The sequence below is a fragment of the Aquarana catesbeiana genome, linkage group LG01, assembly GCF_042186555.1.
Source record: "Aquarana catesbeiana isolate 2022-GZ linkage group LG01, ASM4218655v1, whole genome shotgun sequence".
NCBI lineage: Eukaryota > Metazoa > Chordata > Amphibia > Anura > Ranidae > Aquarana > Aquarana catesbeiana.
Window position 1 is genome coordinate 407,464,194 of NC_133324.1, and position 19,502 is coordinate 407,483,695.

The 19,502-nt window shown below is 42.9% G+C and overlaps 1 protein-coding gene across 1 annotated transcript in view; it reads left to right on the forward strand.

Annotated features, from left to right (window-relative positions):
* UHRF2 (ubiquitin like with PHD and ring finger domains 2) overlaps positions 1-10,768 on the forward strand; it is a 152,890-nt gene extending 142,122 nt beyond the window's left edge. Inside the window, exons 14-16 of the mRNA XM_073635195.1 lie at positions 4,686-4,900; positions 7,293-7,391; positions 9,424-10,768. Coding sequence (XP_073491296.1) covers positions 4,686-4,900; positions 7,293-7,391; positions 9,424-9,570 — 461 coding nt within the window. The 3' untranslated portion in view covers positions 9,571-10,768. The remainder of the gene's footprint in view (positions 1-4,685; positions 4,901-7,292; positions 7,392-9,423) is intronic.
* The last annotated feature ends 8,734 nt before the right edge of the window (positions 10,769-19,502 follow it).

The window sequence follows — 19,502 nt, forward strand, 5'->3', positions numbered from 1 at the left end:
AAATTCCCCAAAATGCCTATAGTGTGCATGGGCACATAGGCTAACATAGAGGGGAGTTTAGAGGCAGAAAAAATAAAAAGATAAAATGACTGTAAAAGCAGCTTTTATAAGCTGCAGTGTGCATGAGGCCTTAGGAAGCCAAATGCTGTATACATAAAAACAAAATGTAAAATTAAGTAATAAAAAAAGGTAATGAACTAATTTAAATAGAGATTGCATATCACGATGCAAAGGAGAAATAAATATATTCTGAGCTAAAAAATATAAATAGATGGATCGCAATCCTTGAACAATCAAATTGTCGCTCCCAATAGCCATAATTGTGGAATTCTGATATAGAATATATTTAAAGCATGTTGAATAGTTGTCTATAAAAATAAATAGGGTGAGACAAATTTGGATATGAAAATAGACACCTCATGATGAGAACGTGCTCAGGACAGCTGTATGCAAGTTAGGAATAATTTGCACATCTTAGCCCACAGTTTTTAAAGTGAGGAGGAATTGGGTCCCTTGTTTTGAGACAGAGGATATGGGGATATCACCTAAGACAGGGGTACTAAAAAAAAGGAACGGGGGCCCAGTCAGTAAAATTTTCTTCCAGCGAAGGTCCTAGTGTCATGTTCGTGCTATGATTCTTCACATCACAGCCTCCCATGCATGTCAGCCCCCCTACCTTTAGGGCCCAAACATCCTGGCCTATATGCTAAAATGCAAGGTTCTACTGTGTGGACACCTCTTAGTGTGACGTCCAGGAACTGGGATGACAGTGCGCATTTATGTACATCGCACTTTGTCCTTTTTTTCTTTCTACATTATTGAAATGTCAAAATTACATTTAATTTTTATGCACTGCGTACGTAGAGCCTGCAGATGAGCTCCAATCGTCGCAGAAAAAGGGTACACGGTATGCATTTCGCACCGCTCAGTACTCAGAGACACTGTTGCAGTTTGAACAGGACATATAGAAAACAATTGTTTTCTATTGCCCTTGTAGAGACCTGTGTTTATTCTAGTGCAGGAAAATATACATCTCTGCACAAGTGTTAACAAGCCCTTATATCTGTGTCCTCAGATCCCCCGCCCCAATCATATATTCCCCATCACAGACCCTTATCACAGATCCTCTCATCCCAGACCCCTCAGTCACTATGATCCCCTGCCCCATCACAGATTTTTCCATCACAGATCCCTCATAACAGGCCCTCCTCATCACAATTGCCCCCCTTGCAGAGACCTGTGTTTTTCTAGTGCAAAAAAATATACATCTCTGCACAAGTATGAACAAGCCCTTATATCAGTGTCCTCAGTCCCCTCTCCACATTACAGACCCACTCATCCACAGATTCCACCCCCCCAGTCACAGATCCTCCCATCGCAGATCCCTCATCACAGACCCCTCAGTCACTAGGACCAAAGTATAGTGAGGCTCTGTCTTAAGCAAGAATTATTTTTAAATCCCAATGCTTTTATATTTCTATTTTATGTACAGCATGCCTATAATACAGTGCAGCATTTTATAAACCTGCTAAATTTTATAATTTCAAGCACATCTTAAAGTGTTCCTAAGGCCCTTTCAAACAGGCGTTCCGTATGTCCATTTTTCATCCATCTGTTGACGGATGAAAAACGGACATACATGTATCTCCATGGGATAGTGGAAGATCATCTGCTAACATGCGTCTCTGCCAAGCTCCGTTTTTTTATGACAGAAGTACTTGATTTGATTGTAGCCGTATTAGTGCAATTGTGACAGAGAAAATTGAGTACTGTTCATGATACTTTTTTTATTTGCACTAACATACAATTTTTCAGGACAAGCTTTCGGGGTATGTCCCCTTCTTCAAGGTCCAAGCAGTACTGATTCTCAAATTTTTAAGCAGAATGTTAAAGAAGAAAAAAAAAGAGAGAAAACCAAACACATACAAATCAATGGTAATAAAGATAGCGCAGAGTTAGTGAGATAAGACGGAGGGAGAGCTAGGGGGGTACTAGTCACAGAGGGGTCGTAAAACTTTAGCATAATGTGTAAGGAAACCAATATCTAAATTCAGGCCATTATTCTTCGTGTCAAAAAGAATTATCATTCTTAGTTCAAACGTTTTCCTTTCCTGGATAGTTCTGAAATTCCCTTTAAGAACTAAAACATTGAGGTCTTCTATAGTGTGGTCCGGTTGTGAGAAATGATGTCCCACAGGTGTGCATAAACTGTCTTCTTTATGTTCTTTGATGGTATGTCTGTGCAAATTCATCCTCGCTTGCAACTTCTGTCCTGTTTCACCAACATAAGATTCTTTGCTGCACTTTTTGCATTGGTTGAGGTACACAACATTACTTGAGGTACAGCTGTAAGATCCCATGATATTGAAGGTCCCATTTGTGTGTGTAACACTTTTGGATAGATTTATCTGGTTGCATAGTTTGCAGCGTTTTTTATTGCAGGGTTTGCTACCATTATTTGTGACTTCATAATCAGAGTGAAGTTTCCTGCTGATTATAATGGGTCTGCCTGGATTTCCTGGCTTGTGGATCTTGGGCAGCATGTAGAAGTCTCCAATTTCTGGATTATCCGGAATCGCATTGATGAGTTCTGAATGTAGGTGGCTTGGTATTGTCACAATGAGACCTTTTAATTGCTGAGTAAAATCCTGGGTCGGATTATAATCCAGTTTTTTGTAGTAAGTAGTATTTGCCAGCTGCCTCTGGCCCTCTTGTATATATTTGTCTGTATCCATCACAACGACTGCTCCCCCTTTATCTGCTGGTTTGATGGTTATGGCCTGATTATTGCGCAGATCATGTACAGCTCTTCGCTCCAGTGGTGAAAGGTTGTATAATATTTTCTTTTGCTGGGTGGATATCAGGGATGTAACTCGCAGCCTGAAGCTGTCAATATAGGTATCCAGTTTGGGGTTGCGTCCTTGTGGAGGTGTGAAGTTGCTGTTCTTTTTCCTTTTGTAATCTCCTATTGTCCTAGGATTCCTTTCCTTACTGTCAAAGTATTCTTTGAGCCTTAGTCTCCTAAAGAATCTTTATCTAGCTATCTTTATTACCATTGATTTGTATGTGTACGGTTTTCTCTCTTTTTTTTTTCTTCTTCTTCTTTAACATTCTGCTTAAAAATTTGTGAATCAGTACTGCTTGGACCTTGAAGAAGGGGACATACCCCGAAAGCTTGTCCTGAAAAATTGTATGTTAGTGCAAATAAGAAAAGTATCACGGACAGTACTCAATTTTCTCTTTATGACAGAAGAAAACCCTATCTTTTCATCTGTAAAAAAAAAAAAAAAAAAAAAACCTAACGGACGAAAAACGCTGACGTCTGTTTTTAAACCCTTTTTTTTCCGCTTTTTATTTTCTTTTTTTACATTTAGCTGTCAGTGGGGAACCCCGCTGACAGCTGATGACTCATCGGTTGATAAGGGCGTTACGGCCGGCTTCCTGGCCCCCTCCTAAGAAACCAGCTATATATAGTGTTTGAAGTTCAGTTCATTCACTATTTCTTTTGCAAAAAATGGATGCCCGGCGGATATGAAAACGGATGTAAAAATTGGTATCCATATCCGCTTTTGACCATTTTTTTTAACAAAAAAAATGTGACTGAACTAAACAAATAAACAACGCCCGTGTGAAACCAGCCTAAACCCACAACAGTAAAATCGGTCTGTAGATGCAGTAAAGCAGGCTTGTTATACTCACTGTGGAACCTAAGGGGTTAATCCTCCGCATTGTGTAAAAAGACTGTTTGTTCCTGTATGCACAGATCCTCCTTCTTCCACTCGGTCCGGATAGTTCAGAGCCTTTGGAGTCAGGCTGCACTTGCTCAGTTTGGTGTGTATTGCGAGACAGCTTTTTTTTTTTGGGATAGTGCCTGTAATCAGCACAGGGCCAATCAGCACTGTCCATACAGAGGTTCATGGGTCCTGAATCCTAATGGGACAGCCAGTGCAGTATGAAAAGTCCTCCTGCAAGCTATAACCAGGAACTGATAGAAGCCACAAGACTGCTATATACCGGTGATGAGAACAGGTATATATAATTTTTTTTTTTTTTTCCAGATTCATACTTACCTAGGTGGATGCAGCATCGGTCCCCCGACGCCTCTAACTTTGAGAACTGAGTGATCAAACACTGCCGATCGCTTGGTTCTCACAGCTCCCTGAGCAAGGAGCTGTTGACTGTCATTCACCGCTGTCTGCTCTGCCCCCTCCTTGCTCACTGCAGTGCTGGGCTGTGGAGGGGGCGGTAGTAGCCAGCTCAGGCTCTCAGTGGCTCGTTGAGAGGCTGAGCTGGGTGTCATTCCAGGGATGTGGGCGGATCCCGACTCCATGGTCGTGATGATGCCGAGCCTGGACAGACTCTGTGATGTCAGCAAGGAGCAGACTTAAGCCCGCTCTCTGCTGAAAACACAGGGTCACAGGAGTGCAGACCGAACTGCACTCCTGTCATCCATAAGATAAGTACAGCTTTGGCTGTACTTCTCCTTTTAATCCTGGTTAGACATATGTTTTCAAACTGGGCTCAGAGCTGGTTATGACCAGTAGAGGGCATTGTTTACTAATGAAGCTTACACCTCCCAAGGTGCATTAGGTCTTCCTGCTTCAAGCTTTGTATGTCTGCTCCGTTGTGTTTATCGTTTTACTGTATATTTATATTCAATCTTCTTATGTTGAAAATGATTTCAGATGAGAAAAATGAGGACACCTTACCATCTAAGTCTGTGAAGCTGTCGGAGGAGGAGAAGGAGGAGGAGGAAGAGGAGGTGGAGGAGAAAGAGGAGGAGGAGAAGAAGGGTGGAGAAACATTTCAACTAACAGAACAGCAGGATTGGCTTATTAAAGAGGACTCTCAAAACCAGAAGCTGTGGGACCAGGTTCTGTCTTCAATTAAGGAGGGCCCTGTAAGTGGTGTTAATGTAGCTACAGTTTCTTGATTAAAGTAAGCTGAACTCTGGGACACAAGTAAATTACATTAAAAAGCTGCTCATCTTTTATAATAAAGCTTCACAATTTAGTAAAAAAATACCATCAACAGTGACGTTTGAGAAAAAGCAGCTACAGCTATGCACTCAGAGGAGGTATCATGGAGATGATTAAGTCACAACTGCTCACTGTGCTGCACCACTAGGAGAAGCTGTAATTGTGAATGTGGTCAGCATTGGGGGCTGAGTGTGCAGATATAAAAATAGCAAGTCTGTTAGTCAATTGACGCATAGTAAGAGGCCAGGTCATAAACGCAACTGGTGGCAAGGTGAATAGTAGCTGCTGGTCGCACAAAGAGAAAATACAGCAGAATTAGACCTGATTAGAGATCCTTCAGCTGGCATTTACTCAATGGGTGGTTAACTCTTTACTAAAAGAATACACAATGTCATTTGGCAAAGTTTAGTAACATTTCTACCCAGACTTGAAGGTATTAATCCAGGAATAGTAAATCTATTTTTTATTTTAGTGTAGTTTAGAAATTAAGATAATTGTCTTGATCAGTGTTAACTTAACGAAAATATTTTCGTTGACTAAAGTAACACTATTTTTTTTAGTCAACTAAAATACAACTAAAGCTAAAACAATTCAGATGACTAAAATACGACTAAAACTAAAATGGCACTACCACATAAGAATAAGTAGGGGGCATCTACTAAGCTGCTGAAAGAAAATAAAAATGAAGAAAAAGTATTTTCTTATTTATTTCTTTTTCTCAATATTTAATGTTGGTAATGTATTCAGGTAAAACGTTCAATGGCATTACAGCCAAGAGTTTTTTTTTTTGTTTGTTTTTTTATTTTAAAGTTGCACTTCTGTCTGTCAAAAAGCAATATATTTCTTTATAAAACTTGGTTTTATTTATAAAGACGTTTTATATATATCTCTATCCCCAACGGTTTTGCACAGAGGGACCCCGATTCTCTTCTGGGGTCCCTCAGCAATGCTCCTGGCTCCTCCTTCTCAAGTTCCCCCACGGACACCTGCATTCCCTGGAGGCTCCCGAGTCCTGCTGCTGCGTCCATTGACACAGACAGCAGGACTCGGCCCCGCGAATGCATTAAGGTGAAAAACATTGAGGGTTTACAACCCCTTTAATACCGTAAATAACATGTTAGATCTTTACTCCAGGAGTATAATATGAGTTTGGCAATTCTTGAGAAATGCTTTAAATAATGCACTACAATTTAACTAAACCCATTAGGTTTTAGTTGACTAAAATGTACTGGAGATTTTAGTCCACTAAAATACGACTAAAACCATTCAGGTGACTAAAATACGAGTAAAACTGAAATGGCATTTTAATCAAGACTATGACTATAACAAAATCAAAATTTGATATCAAAATTAACACTGGTTTTGACTGGTATGCAGTGGTGAAGGTGGACATTCTTTCATCCGGGTCAAAGACTCAGTTTGGCTCCTCTACCCCTACCCAGAGAGTATTTCTCCATCTACAATTAGATTACTGGGTCATTTCCAAGGAAGGGGGTCTCCTCTGTTTACAGAGGCTCTATTCTGGCTCTGGAAACTTTATTATCAAACCCACTTAGTGAAGGTTCTGGTTCTCTTACGTACCTACAAGTTTAGCACAATATCCTGTTTGGGGAGGGTAATTGTTTAAACACCAGCTTGCAGTCAGTGAAGTCAGAAGTTCCATCTGTAAACATGCTTAGTGCCTCAAAGCCAGTGGCTCCCCACAACAGACAGACAACCAGGAGGAGAGGTTCTACATGACAGCATGCCTCTCAGCTCCGGGCACAGCCACCCTATGTGATGGGATCCCCGGACTCTCTGTACTGTGTACGAAGTAGATCTGCCCATGTACTGTCATGCTTCCAGTGTGATCAGTGGCATCAGATTGAGTGCCAATCTTCATATGGAGGCTCTGGGTTCGGTAAGGGAAAACATATCGACCTACTCTGTAATTAGCTGTGCTTGTGTTGGGTGATCCTATAAATATGGCGTGCCCCCGTTTTGGAAGAAGGGTCGACGCGTATGACGCAAAAGGCAAGAGAGCTATTATGGTCTTTTTTTTCCTGTGGCTAATTTTAGCTCAGATAAGAATTCCAGATGCTTTAGATGCAGATGGGGATTCCACTGACGTTGACGACACTTGCCCTCCAGACAGCCCCCAGATTTAAATATTTTCGGTATACTTGTATGTACTTGTTCTGTGTGTTTAGCTGTTTACCTGGAGTTCAGCTCTAAGCTCTCAAAAAATGGACATAATCAATATTTACACTCTATACAGAATTTTTTTTTTCAAATTATTAAGCTGTCTTAATTTTTTTTTTTTTTTCTTTTTAGAAATTTCTGAAAAATGTTGAGCAAACTTTTATGTGTGTGTGCTGCCAGGAATTGGTTTACCAGCCAGTTACAACTGCCTGCCTCCACAATGTGTGCAAGGTGAGTAAACCACTTGAAATTGTGCATGTATAATCTTCAATTCTGCTTTATTCTTTTGTTAGTTGTGCAGCTGTATGTACAGGTAAATGGAATCTGTTTATTTTATCTTGTCATAAACGTATTATAGTTTTAAAGCATTAATTCTAGCATTGAAGTTTAGTCTAGGTCGAAACTGGTAAGTAAAAGTACCCAGCATGATATTGGCTTCCTCAACCATTCTTGAAGGGTCTAACCTTCTGCATACCGGCCCCTCTCTGATGTGTCCTCTATTCTCATGCAGCTGTCACTATATTGCCCCATGCTCTCTACTTTGGAATAAAGAGAGACAGAACAGAAGAAAGATGACTGCACTATAGTTTAGAACTTTAAGAAAGAGGTACTTGGCGAAAAGAGGGCAATGTTCAGTGGTAATTGCGTTCCCATAAATTATGTCTACTAAGTGGAACTTGATGTCCTAGCCTCCAAACACTTCTGACATGGGATTAATCTGACAATATTGCACCTTTTAGGGGCCCTGACCAGGTCACCAGGGTCTTTCAGGGCAGGACCTCTCAGATAGGTTTAGTCTGAAGCCGGGTGGAGGGGTTAGGGGTAGTTGTTTGTATACTATTGTTTCTTTTTTTTTCTGTTATGGTAATTTGGGATTAGTCCCCCTTTTTCTTACCTCATGGTGTCCTGGCATCATCTTTGGCTTTCTGAGGCCATTTTCTACTGTAAGTGCACTTGGACATAGGCCCTGCGAGGCAGCTTGTTAAATTAACCACGTAAGGACCAAGCCTATTTCTGACACTTGTTTACAAGTTAAAATCAATAGTTTTTGCTAGAAAATTACTTAGAGCCCCCAAATATTATATATATATTTTTTTATTTTTTACCAGAGACCCTAGAGAATTAAATGGAGATCATGGCAATACTTTTTCACACCGTATTTGTACAGCGGTCTTGCAGACGCAATTTTTCTTTTTTTTTTTTTTTGGAAAAAACACTTTTTTTAATTAGAAAACCGTAAAGTTGGCCCAATTGTTTTGTATAATGTGAAAGATGATGTTATGCTGAGTAAATTGATACCCAACACATCATGTTTTAAAATTGCGCACACTCATGGAATATTGACAAACTACGATACTTAAAAATCTCCATAGGCGATGCTTTAAAAATTTCTACAGGTTACCAGTGAAGAGTTAGAGGAGATCTAGTGCTATAATTATTGCTCTGGCTCGAAACTATCGCGGCGATACCTCACATGTGTGGTTTGAACACCGCTTACATATGTGGGCGCGACTTGCGTTTGCTTCTGCGCGTGAGCTTTGAGCAACGGGACGCTTTAAAAATTTAAAAAAATTTTTATCACTTTTCTTCCTATTACAAGGAATGTAAACGTATCTTGTAATAGAAATAAGCTAGACAAGGGCCTCTTTTTAATGTGAGATCTGGGGTCAAAAAGACCTCAGATCTCACATTTACACTTAAATGCAATAAAAAAAAAGTCATTTTTTTTCCACAAAAAAGCAATGGGCCCTTTAAGGACGGAAGTGGTGTTTGACGTCGCTTCGGTCCCCTAAGGGCATAGAGTCTGTGCTGGGACCACTTTTCTTTTAAAGCAGATCGCCCACTGTGTAAAAATATAGCTAGCTGCTGCCATAACATCAGTATTTAACGTCAAAGTAGCGATGAATATACACGGTGGGCGGTCCGGAAGTGATTTAAGTTTTTAAGTGATTTTTTTTTTTTTTTTGACATTTTGTAAATGCAGTGTATATAAGTGTACTGATATTGCTTATATGCTGCTGCCCAGATAAGCTCCCATGCCAGAGCCTATGAAGGGTGACAGCCTGTTGCAGGGAGGTGGCAATGGAGTGTGGGTGGGTATGAATATCTTATTTTGGGGGTGGGCTATCAGGAGACATGGTAAACTGAATGGGCATGTGACAGTGTCTTTTTTAGATATGTAGCTCCCAGTGATGAATCAGTAACTTGAAAAGGTAAGACTGTGAAGTAACTATTTTTGAATAACTGTACTTCTTGATTTCAGAGTTGTTTGCAACGTTCCTTTCGAGCAGAGGTCTACAGCTGTCCCGCATGTCGCTTTGACCTTGGAAAGACTTACACTATGGTTCCAAACAAGGTCCTGCAAACACTGCTTGACCAGTTTTTTCCTGGCTACAGCAAAGGACGGTGATTGCTCCCACAGCACTTTTCTTTTTGACTTTTTATAAATAAAGACAGATTCAATAAATCACAAAAAAGAATATTGGACCAACATGCAGCGTGGAATCGAAACGCCTTTATCGAATCAGAGGGAAATGTTCTTTCCTCGTGTCTTCGTGTCTTCATGTCTTCTGTTCTCGACTGTCACAACATCCAAGGTAGTCTGTCTCTTAAGACCATGGATTTGGACACCATCTTCACATGCTGGCTATTACACCTACAGTCAGGCTTGTATTAACTACCTCAAGACAGAGGAAGAGAATACATGGGGACAGCAAGAGCAAGTAATTGATCACCTGAACTTCACCAACGCACAGCCTCCTGGATGTTCAGTCATTCCTGGTTCATGACATTTTTGTGCTCCAGTGCCAAGGGTGGTCCACAGTGTGTTGCAGGAAAAAGGCTTGTAGACTCCTTTCAGGAAGGAAGGGCTCCACATACACTGACAGCACTTAAATACAAAGAGTTGTGTTAGATTACAGAACCGCAAACTCCAGTTTTTATTTCGTTCCTTTCCCTTTTTTACTATTTTCATTTCCCCCCTACTCTTCTTTTGCAAAGCTTATTTGTAGTTTATTACTGTGAGCTTCTCTCTGCTTTTATATTTTGTACCTTAAGCCAGCTGACTACTAATATAACTAATGAGAACAATATGTATGCATTGTTGCTACATTAGTGTAATGTAATCTGTGTTTTTGCTTTTTTTTTTTTCTTTTTTTCTTTTTTTTTTCTGCTCTTAGAGATAATCGATTACACTTTAGCAATGTGATTTTTATTTTTTGTCTTTCCAATACAGAAAGCTACTTTTTTTTTTTTTTTCTTAGTTGAAATTTTGTATGCTTCAGTAGAGCCTTGTATCAGTGGCAGTACAATCTGCAAAGCATTGCAAATGGGTGACAGTTCTAGCTTGGTGAGGGTCTAAACTAGCTTCCTATTGTGATCTCAAATTTTATACACAGTATATCCCCTAAAAATATACCTTATTAAATATTTTATGATTCTGAGAAGTTGCTTATGTTCTTTTGCTGGTCTATGCTGTGTACTTGTAGAAACCTAACCCCTTTTTTCTATAGAAATGTTTTTATATGATGCCATTTTTATGAAAATTTTATGTATTTGCTCAGTGAGGTTTTGTCTGATCATTGGTATAAAGTGGTTTGTGCATCTTTGGTGGTCTCTCTTAATTGGTAGTTACACAGGTTTAGGGCAGTTCCGAGAACCAAGAACTACAGTTAAATCTAATCAGGTGCATGTTTAGTGCACAGCCCACTGTTTAGAGATTTGTGCTGTTTTTCTTTGGTTTTGGCACCTGTATTTCTGGGAACCTGTAACATTCTTGCATACATTTCCGATTAAATTATCGATATACAGTTGTGCTCAAAAGTTTGCATACCCTTGGTAATATACATTATGTACCTTTTTTTTATGAAAACATAAGTGAGCAGTCAAAACCCATTTATTTTATTTCTTATGGGATTCATATTCAACTGTAGGTCAAAACAGAATGGCACAATCATAAAACAAAACCTGTCAACAAGTAAAGAAATGAAATCACTCCAAGCTCATACTGTGTATTCGAAAAAGGAAAAATACCCTCTAAATGGGACTTTGACAGACCACCAACTCTATGATAAAACAATCTTTAATGATATAAGATAAAAAGATGTAAAGAAGTCTACACTATGCATGAATACATTGCATGAAAAACAGAACAAAAAATACACAAATACAGATCCTCATATATGTACTCTCCAAGGGGTGGTGTACCCTGATACCCGACGCGTTTACAGTATTCTGATACCTTCATCAGGGATTGAGAGTTGAGTATATTTACGTATATATAAATTCTACAAATATACAAAGAGACCTATCAGAAAAAGAACATCACATTTGGAGCGTGAATAGTGTGAAAATGCTTAGACCGAAATAACAAAAGAAATGTATGTGACCGATATAAAAGCTGAAAAAAAATATAAAAAAAGAAATGAAAATATGGGAAAAATAAATGAATGGGTGAAAAGCAAGAAAATGCTGGTTCGTGGATTGATAAATAGAAATTCATGACAACACATACCCAATGGAATGATTCTATGTTCAAAGAGCACTGAAGGCGATTAAATCAAGTAGAATGTTCCATGGACGCCAGGCCATAATGATGGAAGAGTTATAGGTGTACTGTTTCCAGCATCCATGTGACAGGAAAAATACTAAATAGTTGTGGAGCTACAGCAAAAAACTGGCAAAGAAGGGAAAAAAAAAAAAAGGTAAAGAGAATGAACACTCATAGTGGGGCCTAACCCATGGTGAGATGAATTCCCCCTCCTCTCATCACAAAGCCCTATAGCAATATATAAAAAAAATCCCAAGGGGGAACTAAAAAACGTAATATTATCCCCAATAAGGGCCAACAGTAATTAAAAGAACGAGGGGGGGGGGGGGGGAGAAGGGGAAAAGAGGGGAGCCCTGAAAGTGTCCAGCTCCCTGTTAGCGTGTGCATAATAGGTGACATCTCAAAAGGGGTGCACATAGCCAAAGAAGTCAAGCACCAGAAGAGACCAACAAGGAATACCATAGATATATTCAAACCAGTATATTTACCAGTGCATATTGTTCAGAGCTGCATAGGATGGATGGTCGTTATAGCTTTTAGTGTGGGCTATATAACGGGCGGATGAATATCCAGACGTCCCTATGTGGATGTGTCCTGGGTATAACAATGTAAAGAATGAATATATGAGACAACCGGGGGGGGGAGGTGAGTCACCCCCTGAGAATACACTAATGTCCCGGTATGTATTGAACCTACCTGTGGGTGTCCAGGTCCAGTATATGGCGTGCCTCCTGTGTGTCAGTGCCTGCTGATACCCAGGTGCCCCCCTGTGTTTATGTCATGGCGCATGCGCACCAAGGGTATAACCCATTGCGCCTGTGCAAGGTACAGACTGTGTGCGGGCGCACACATAGCAACTCCCACTGACGTTGGCGGCAGTGGAGTGCAACGTGCGTGCGACAATTAGCCAGCTAGGACAGGATGGAGCTCGGGAGGACCGCAATGGCTAATCTCACCTAAACAAAATGTTACTCGTTACCTCAATGTTGGCAAATTCCTCCGCATATTGAGTGGTAAAGAAGCGGAAACGCCAGTGAGGAAAAAAAACAAAAAAAGGAAACCTAGTGGGAATCAAACGATGGTACAATGGAACAAGCGATGGTAACACTCTTGGAATCATTTCCTTGTGCTATCACACCAGGGATGGGACCACCACACTCTACATTTGACATAGTGGAGGTCTCTTTTCTCTACTTATACTGTGTATTGCCCCCTTTAGCATCAATGACAGCATACAGTCTTTTGTAATAGTTGTCTATGAGGCCCCAAATTTTTGCAGGTGGTATAGCTGCCCATTTATGTTGGCAAAATGTCTCCAGGTTGTCTTTCATGAACCGCATGTTATATTATTATTCAGGATTTATATAGCGCCGACCGTTTACACAGCGCTTTACAACTTGAGGGTATACAATACACTTTAATACAGTAGGAAACGGAGGGCCCTGCTCATTAGAGCTTACAGTCTAAGAGGGCGGGTCAAGAGATACAAGAGTTAATAACTGTGGGATGTGCTGATGGAGAAATTAAATGTACAGTTGTTAGGTGGGGGCCAGATAGGCTTCTCTGAAGAGATGAGTTTTCAGGGATAATCTGAAAGTAGGAGATAGTCGGACAGATTTGGTTAGAGCTTTCCAGAGGATGGGAGAGGCTTGGACGAAGTCCTGGAGGCGAGCATGGGATGAGGGGACAAGGGAGCTAGAGTGCAGAAGGTCTTGGTAGGAGCGAAGAGGACGATTTGGTTGGTATTTTTTTTTTGTATAATAACTTTTTATTTTTAGAACAAGACATAGCATGGCATGTCCAACAGTGTAAGTCATGTAAACAATGACCACGCAGGGTCGTATCAGTGACAATATGCAATATGTGGTTGAACAGATACATACATTACTATTTACCTAATGAAAGGTGCTATACTAGGGATAACTCTATGGGACTCACTAAGGGGGTAATCAGGGGCTCCGTAGGCCCTATATGTTCGTGGAATATATAGATGGTGAGGGACCAGCCTAGGGGCTCGCGAGGGTATATTCCAGTTGGGGAGCCCTCTGGAGTGCACGGGGTGTACAGCCCGGTGGCCCACGGCCGGGGCAGGAAGGGGGGGCTCGGGGCCTCCATCAATCCGCCTCCCGCTCCCATGTAGGCCCCCGCGACCATGCAACAGTGGTTTGTTCATGCAGAATTTATCGGGCTCTTGGAAATCCAGAGGTCTCCCTCAGTGGATTTCGTGTCTATACTGGACGTCCCATAGTTAGCTATTTCGCGTGAGTTTCCCTAGTATTATAACAAATTAACAGTAATAAATGTAGAAACCCGAAAATAAAAGGGAAATAAAAAAAAAAAAAAAGAGGGGAGGAGGGATACAGTAAGGGGGGGAAGGGGGGAAATGGGAGGGGGAGAGGGGTTGGATCAGGTTACCTGCAAATGGTGGTAAGCTTCCTCTGCCTCTGCAACGGACCCCTCGGAGCTGGATTCAATATTCCTCGAGTAAGTCAGGTTTTAGGGTCTTGCCTACAGGGTTGAGTTATTGTTAGCCTAAGTACTCTAAGAGTAGGGTCTGCCAGTTCCAATACTGCAACGTCCAAACTAGATGACACTGCAGTAGGGTCCGAGGTGTATTCAGCCCAGATGCCATGGAATCGGTCTTTGTGGCCTTTATTGGTCGCCACCCAGTCCTCAGCCTCCCGGATCTCACTAACCTTTCCGATCCACTCGGTACGTGTGGGAATTGTGTGTTTCTTCCAATGAATTGGGATCAGGCGCCTAGCCGCGTTTAATAAGTGCGGCAGCACACTTTTCTTATATTTACGTAGTGAGATCGGGGGGACCTGCAGAAGAAAGTGGGTCGGGGAAAAAGGGATTTCTATCTCTGTCACTATTTTGATTTGGTTTCGTACGTCTTCACAAAAGGATTTAATCGGAGGGCAATCCCACCATATATGTTTCAGTGTACCTCTCTGTCCACATCCTCTCCAGCACAGCTCGGATGTGGAAGGGTAAAAGCGGGCCAAGTCCGCAGGTACTCTATACCAGCGGGATAGTAGCTTAAAGTTTGTTTCCTGGGTCTTGGACTCTATCGAGGATGAATAAGTAAGCTGATATAAGTGAGTCAAGTCTGTCTTTGCAAATACGATGCCTAGGTCATTTTCCCAGCGTCTAATATAAGCAGGTGTAGTATGAGGGAGTGAGGAGCCTAATAATTTATACAGTTCCGAGACCAAGTGTGGTGTAGGTTCTTCTGCAATAAAGAGTTGTTCAAGGTGGGTGAGAAACGAGGGGTCTCTAATCTTATGGCCTTGTGATTGAAAGAAGTGGTGTAGTTGTCTGTATTTCCAGAAGTTCATTGGTGTGCCCTGTCTGCCTATAGGCAGAGATTCGTAGCTCAGGAGTTTGCCATCTTTCATAAGTTTACCACAACTGGCGTCTCCACCCTCTATCCACGATTTTAAAAAACCCATTTGTTCTCCCGGAGGGAACCATAGGAAACCTCCCAGTGGGGACACCGAGGGGGCCAATTTTAGCAGCGGGTTAATCTTATCCCAAGTTGACAATACCTGGGTTGTCAAGGGGGACGTCGTCTCCGACAGTCCTCTATGCTCTCGGGACAGCCAGGGAGCATATGATAAATTCCTACCCGCTAAACACTTCTCTAGAGGTACCCATATCTTAGAGCGAGTGTGGAAAGTTGAGCATTCTCTGTACCGCTATAGCCCAGTAGTATCGTCTAACGTCTGGAAGGCCCAGGCCTCCATTCTGTTTCGAGCGTCGGAGAACTCATAGGGCTATCCTAGGTTTACGCGCATTCCATGTAAAGTCTGACAGTAGGCTAGATATTTTGTCGAAGAAAGATCGGGGTAGTCGAATTGGTAGCATCTGTGGAAAGAACAGTATGCGTGGTAAGATGTTCATTTTTATTATGTTCACTCTACCCAACCATGTGAAGGCCATCTGTGTCCATTGAGATAGGTCTTTCTTAATTGTAGCTAGCAGTGGGAGGTAATTTGCGGTATATAGGCTGTTAAAGTTATCTGTGAGTTGTACACCGAGGTATCGAATAGCCGACGTGGCCCAGGTGAAGGGGAAGGCGGATTTCAGGCTCATTGTTAATTGGGATGTCATGCAAATGGGAAGGATTTCTGACTTTGAAAAGTTAATTTTAAAATTTGAAAGAGACCCAAAGAGCTTCAGTTCCTTCATCAGGTTGGGCAGTGAGATCAGGGGGTTTGAAACATGGAACAGGACATCATCGGCATATGCCGAGAGTTTATGTTCTGTGTTACCAACCGTAAGACCCTTAATGTCAGGGTTAGCGCGTATTGTGCAGAGCAAAGGCTCCAGCACTAAGGCGAACAGGAGAGGTGATAGGGGGCACCCCTGTCTCGTGCCATTTCTGATGGGGAAGCGAGCTGAAAGGGTTCCATTTACCTTGACCTGTGCGCAAGGTGCCGAATATAGTGCTAATATAGAGGATAACATTCTCTGACCCATCCGCAGTGATCTAAGCACCTCTGTCAGGTAAGACCAGTCAACGCGATCAAACGCTTTTTCAGCGTCTGTTGACAGTATGAGGTAAGGCTGTGGCTCGGGGCGGGCACGGGCCCAGTGAATAAGGTGTACCGCCCTGATAGAGTTGTCTCTGGCTTCTCTACCTGTTATGAATCCCGTTTGGTCTGGGTGGATAATGTCAGGGATAAGATATTTAAGTCTGTTTGCCAGTGTTTTCGCTAGAATTTTAATGTCCAGGTTAAGGAGCGAGATTGGTCGATGGCTCGGGGGGACGGTGGGGTCCTTGCCCTCTTTCGGGATTACGGTAATGTGTGCCAGAAGTGCCTCTGATGGAATGGTTCCTCCATCTGCAATAAAATTAAAATACTTGCACATGGGGGTCTCCAGATGAGTCAGGAAGGCTTTATAGTATGCCTTAGTGAACCCATCAGGTCCAGGGCTCTTCCCATTGGGCAAGGAGTTCACCGTGGCACGAAGCTCATTTAGGATAATTGGGGTGTCTAGGTCTGAGGATTGCTCGTCCGTGAGTGTTGGGAGTCTAGCTGCAGTCAGGTAATCTCGGATCGCGTTTTGTCTAGTGTCACGTAATGTAGGGGAGGGGTCGGAGTCTATGTTGTACAGTTTGGCGTAATAGGCTTGGAATTCAGCAGCAATTTTAGACGGGTGAAGGATCGGGGTTCCCGTAGCGCTATGTAGTTTATGTATATATGCCATCGTTACTAGGGCATGATCGGAATTGGAAATATATCCACGTATATGTGGTCAATTCTTGTGTATACGTCATGTACTTTAGAGTAATAGCTGAAGTCACGGTCTAAGCGTCCGCCAACTGTCGGTAAGCAGGTGGGACTGAATAGTCCTGCGGAAGTGCTTCAAAAATGCGTAGGAGTGTGAGGGTCTCGCATGAGAGGTGTCCAGCATTGAGTCAGGGCTAACGTTAAAGTCACCCCCTAGGATTAGGAAGCCTTCCCTGAAATCAGCCAAGCGGTCTAGTATATTGTCTATGAAGGTAAGTTGATCAGCATTATGAGCATAGCTAGTCGCGAATGTGTATTTTTGACCAGCAATATTGCCCTTTAGGAAGACATATCTCCCCAGGGGGTCTGCGTCGTGATCTGCCGGTTGGAAAGGGCACGTCTTGTGTATGGCGATAGCTGTCCCTTTAGATTTAGGAGTTGGGGATGTGCTAATAAACCATTGGTTGAAAAGGTGAGTAGGCAATTTGGGAAGAGATTTTGGCGTAAAGTGGGTTTCCTGGAGGAAAACCACTTGAGTTTTCAGACGTTTTAATTCCCCCCAAAGCTTACTACCTTTGTGTGGGGAGCACAGTCCCCGTACATTATATGTACTTACCCGTAGGGAGGCCATGGGATGATACGTGGGTGTTCAGTGTGTGTGATTTGCGAGGGGCACGTTGCAGACAGCAGAATGGAGCAGCCTGTAGTGAAGGAGGGGGGTAGAGAGTGGGTGAGAAGAAGAGGGAGAGAAGACAAAACATGTATGCGATAAAAAAATGAAAACATAGTCATAACCGTCAAAACAGTATGGATGGTAGCATCCACACATGTGTAACAACTACTAAGGGTCATGTCGAGGAGCCCCCCCCTAGAAAAGGAGGGGAGTCCAGGCCACGACCCCTTATCCCAAAGGGGATTAGTGCCCAAAAAACACAGGGTGGCCTACTAGGGGGTTAGTGTGCCGTCTAAAAGAGAGGGCAGGAGGTCCTCCGTCTCCGCCCACCGCATCTGACGTGGTGCGGTTAGACATGGAGAAAATGGAGAAGCCTTAGAGAACTCAAAAACGTGCAAACCTTCAAGTAGCCTTATGGCTGATGTTAAGGGGAGAGTCTAAGTGCAATATGCATAAAAGAAAAACACTTGGGTAGAAAAATCCCAACAACAGTTCGTTTGACCTAGAGAGGTATGTTTGTTAGTTCCCAGGTAAGGACATTCCCAGCGAGGATTCAGAGAGATGTCGCCTGCGATTCTGGTTTCTGGCGGGTTGCCACGGTTGGTGGGTAGGTAATTTAGCAGTTCCCAGTTCTGAGGAACATCTCCAATCGGGAAAGTCTACCGGGTCCAGATCCAGGGAGGTCAGAAAGTGCGGAAGGTCATCTTTGTTGCGAAGAGTCATGGTTCTACCATCTTTGGTGACTTGAAGGCTGAAGGGGAATCCCCAGCGATACACCAGGCCTGCATCTTGGATAGCTGTTAGGAGAGGACGTAGTGCTCTACGTTGCATGAGAGTGCGTCTCGACATGTCCTGGTAAAAGGCCAAGTGTGCACCATCAAAATAGGGTTTCCCACCTCATTTTCTGCATGATGCGGTCTTTTAGTGTGTATTTATGCAATTTACAGATGATGTCTCTTGGATTATTTGCATCTTGAGATGGGGGCTTCAGGGCCCTGTGTGCACGGTCTATTTCGATCGTAGCAGTGGCAGGCAGCCCTAGGATTTCCTTAAAGACTCCTTCCAGAGTGGGAATAATGTCCCTGGGTCCAGTAGCTTCAGGTAGGCCTCGTATCCTGATATTTGCCCGTCTGCTACGGTTCTCTGTGTCATCTAACTGACATAGCAGGGCCTCAATCTGCTGGCCCTGTATGTTGCATTTGTCCTGAAGCATGGAGATGACAGGGAGAGTTTCCTCAAATTTCTGTTCCAAGGATTCAAGCCTGCCTCCTAGATGAGTTGTATCAGCTTTGAGCTGAGCAATGTCCTCCTTAAAAGCTTTCTCTATTCTGTCAGCAAAGCGTTCAAGATCAGCTTTCGTGGGTAGGGACATAATGTGGCGCCTGATATCTGCATCTGCCAGGGGGTCTAGGTCAGCGGAGTCACCATCCTGGGAAGTGGGGGAGCCTGGAGAGATCAGGGGGACTGAGTCACTCACCGACCCTGGAGATGGTATGGGAGATTCGTCCAGTTGCTGTGGCTGGCCAGCGGAGGTCTTTGCGGCCTTGTTAGCACGCTGTGTCTTCCCGGTCGGCGCCATCTTGGAAGGCTCACGGCCTCTCCCGGTCTGCCCAGGGTAGAAGGAATCCAGCTGGGATTGCCGCGATCAGTCGGTCCGTTGTGGCTGGGAGGATGCCCGGTGTCTCAGGGACATAATTCGCTGCAGATGCGGGTGTTATCTCCGCTGTGAGGCTGGTAATGTGCTGCGGTGGAGCGGAGCTGAGAAGGCACACGTCCTCACTCCTCCATAGTCCGGACACGCCTGGTTGGTATTTTTGAGACCAGGTTAGTGATGTAGCTGGGGGCCAGGTTGTGGATGGCTTTCTAAGTTACTGTTAGTA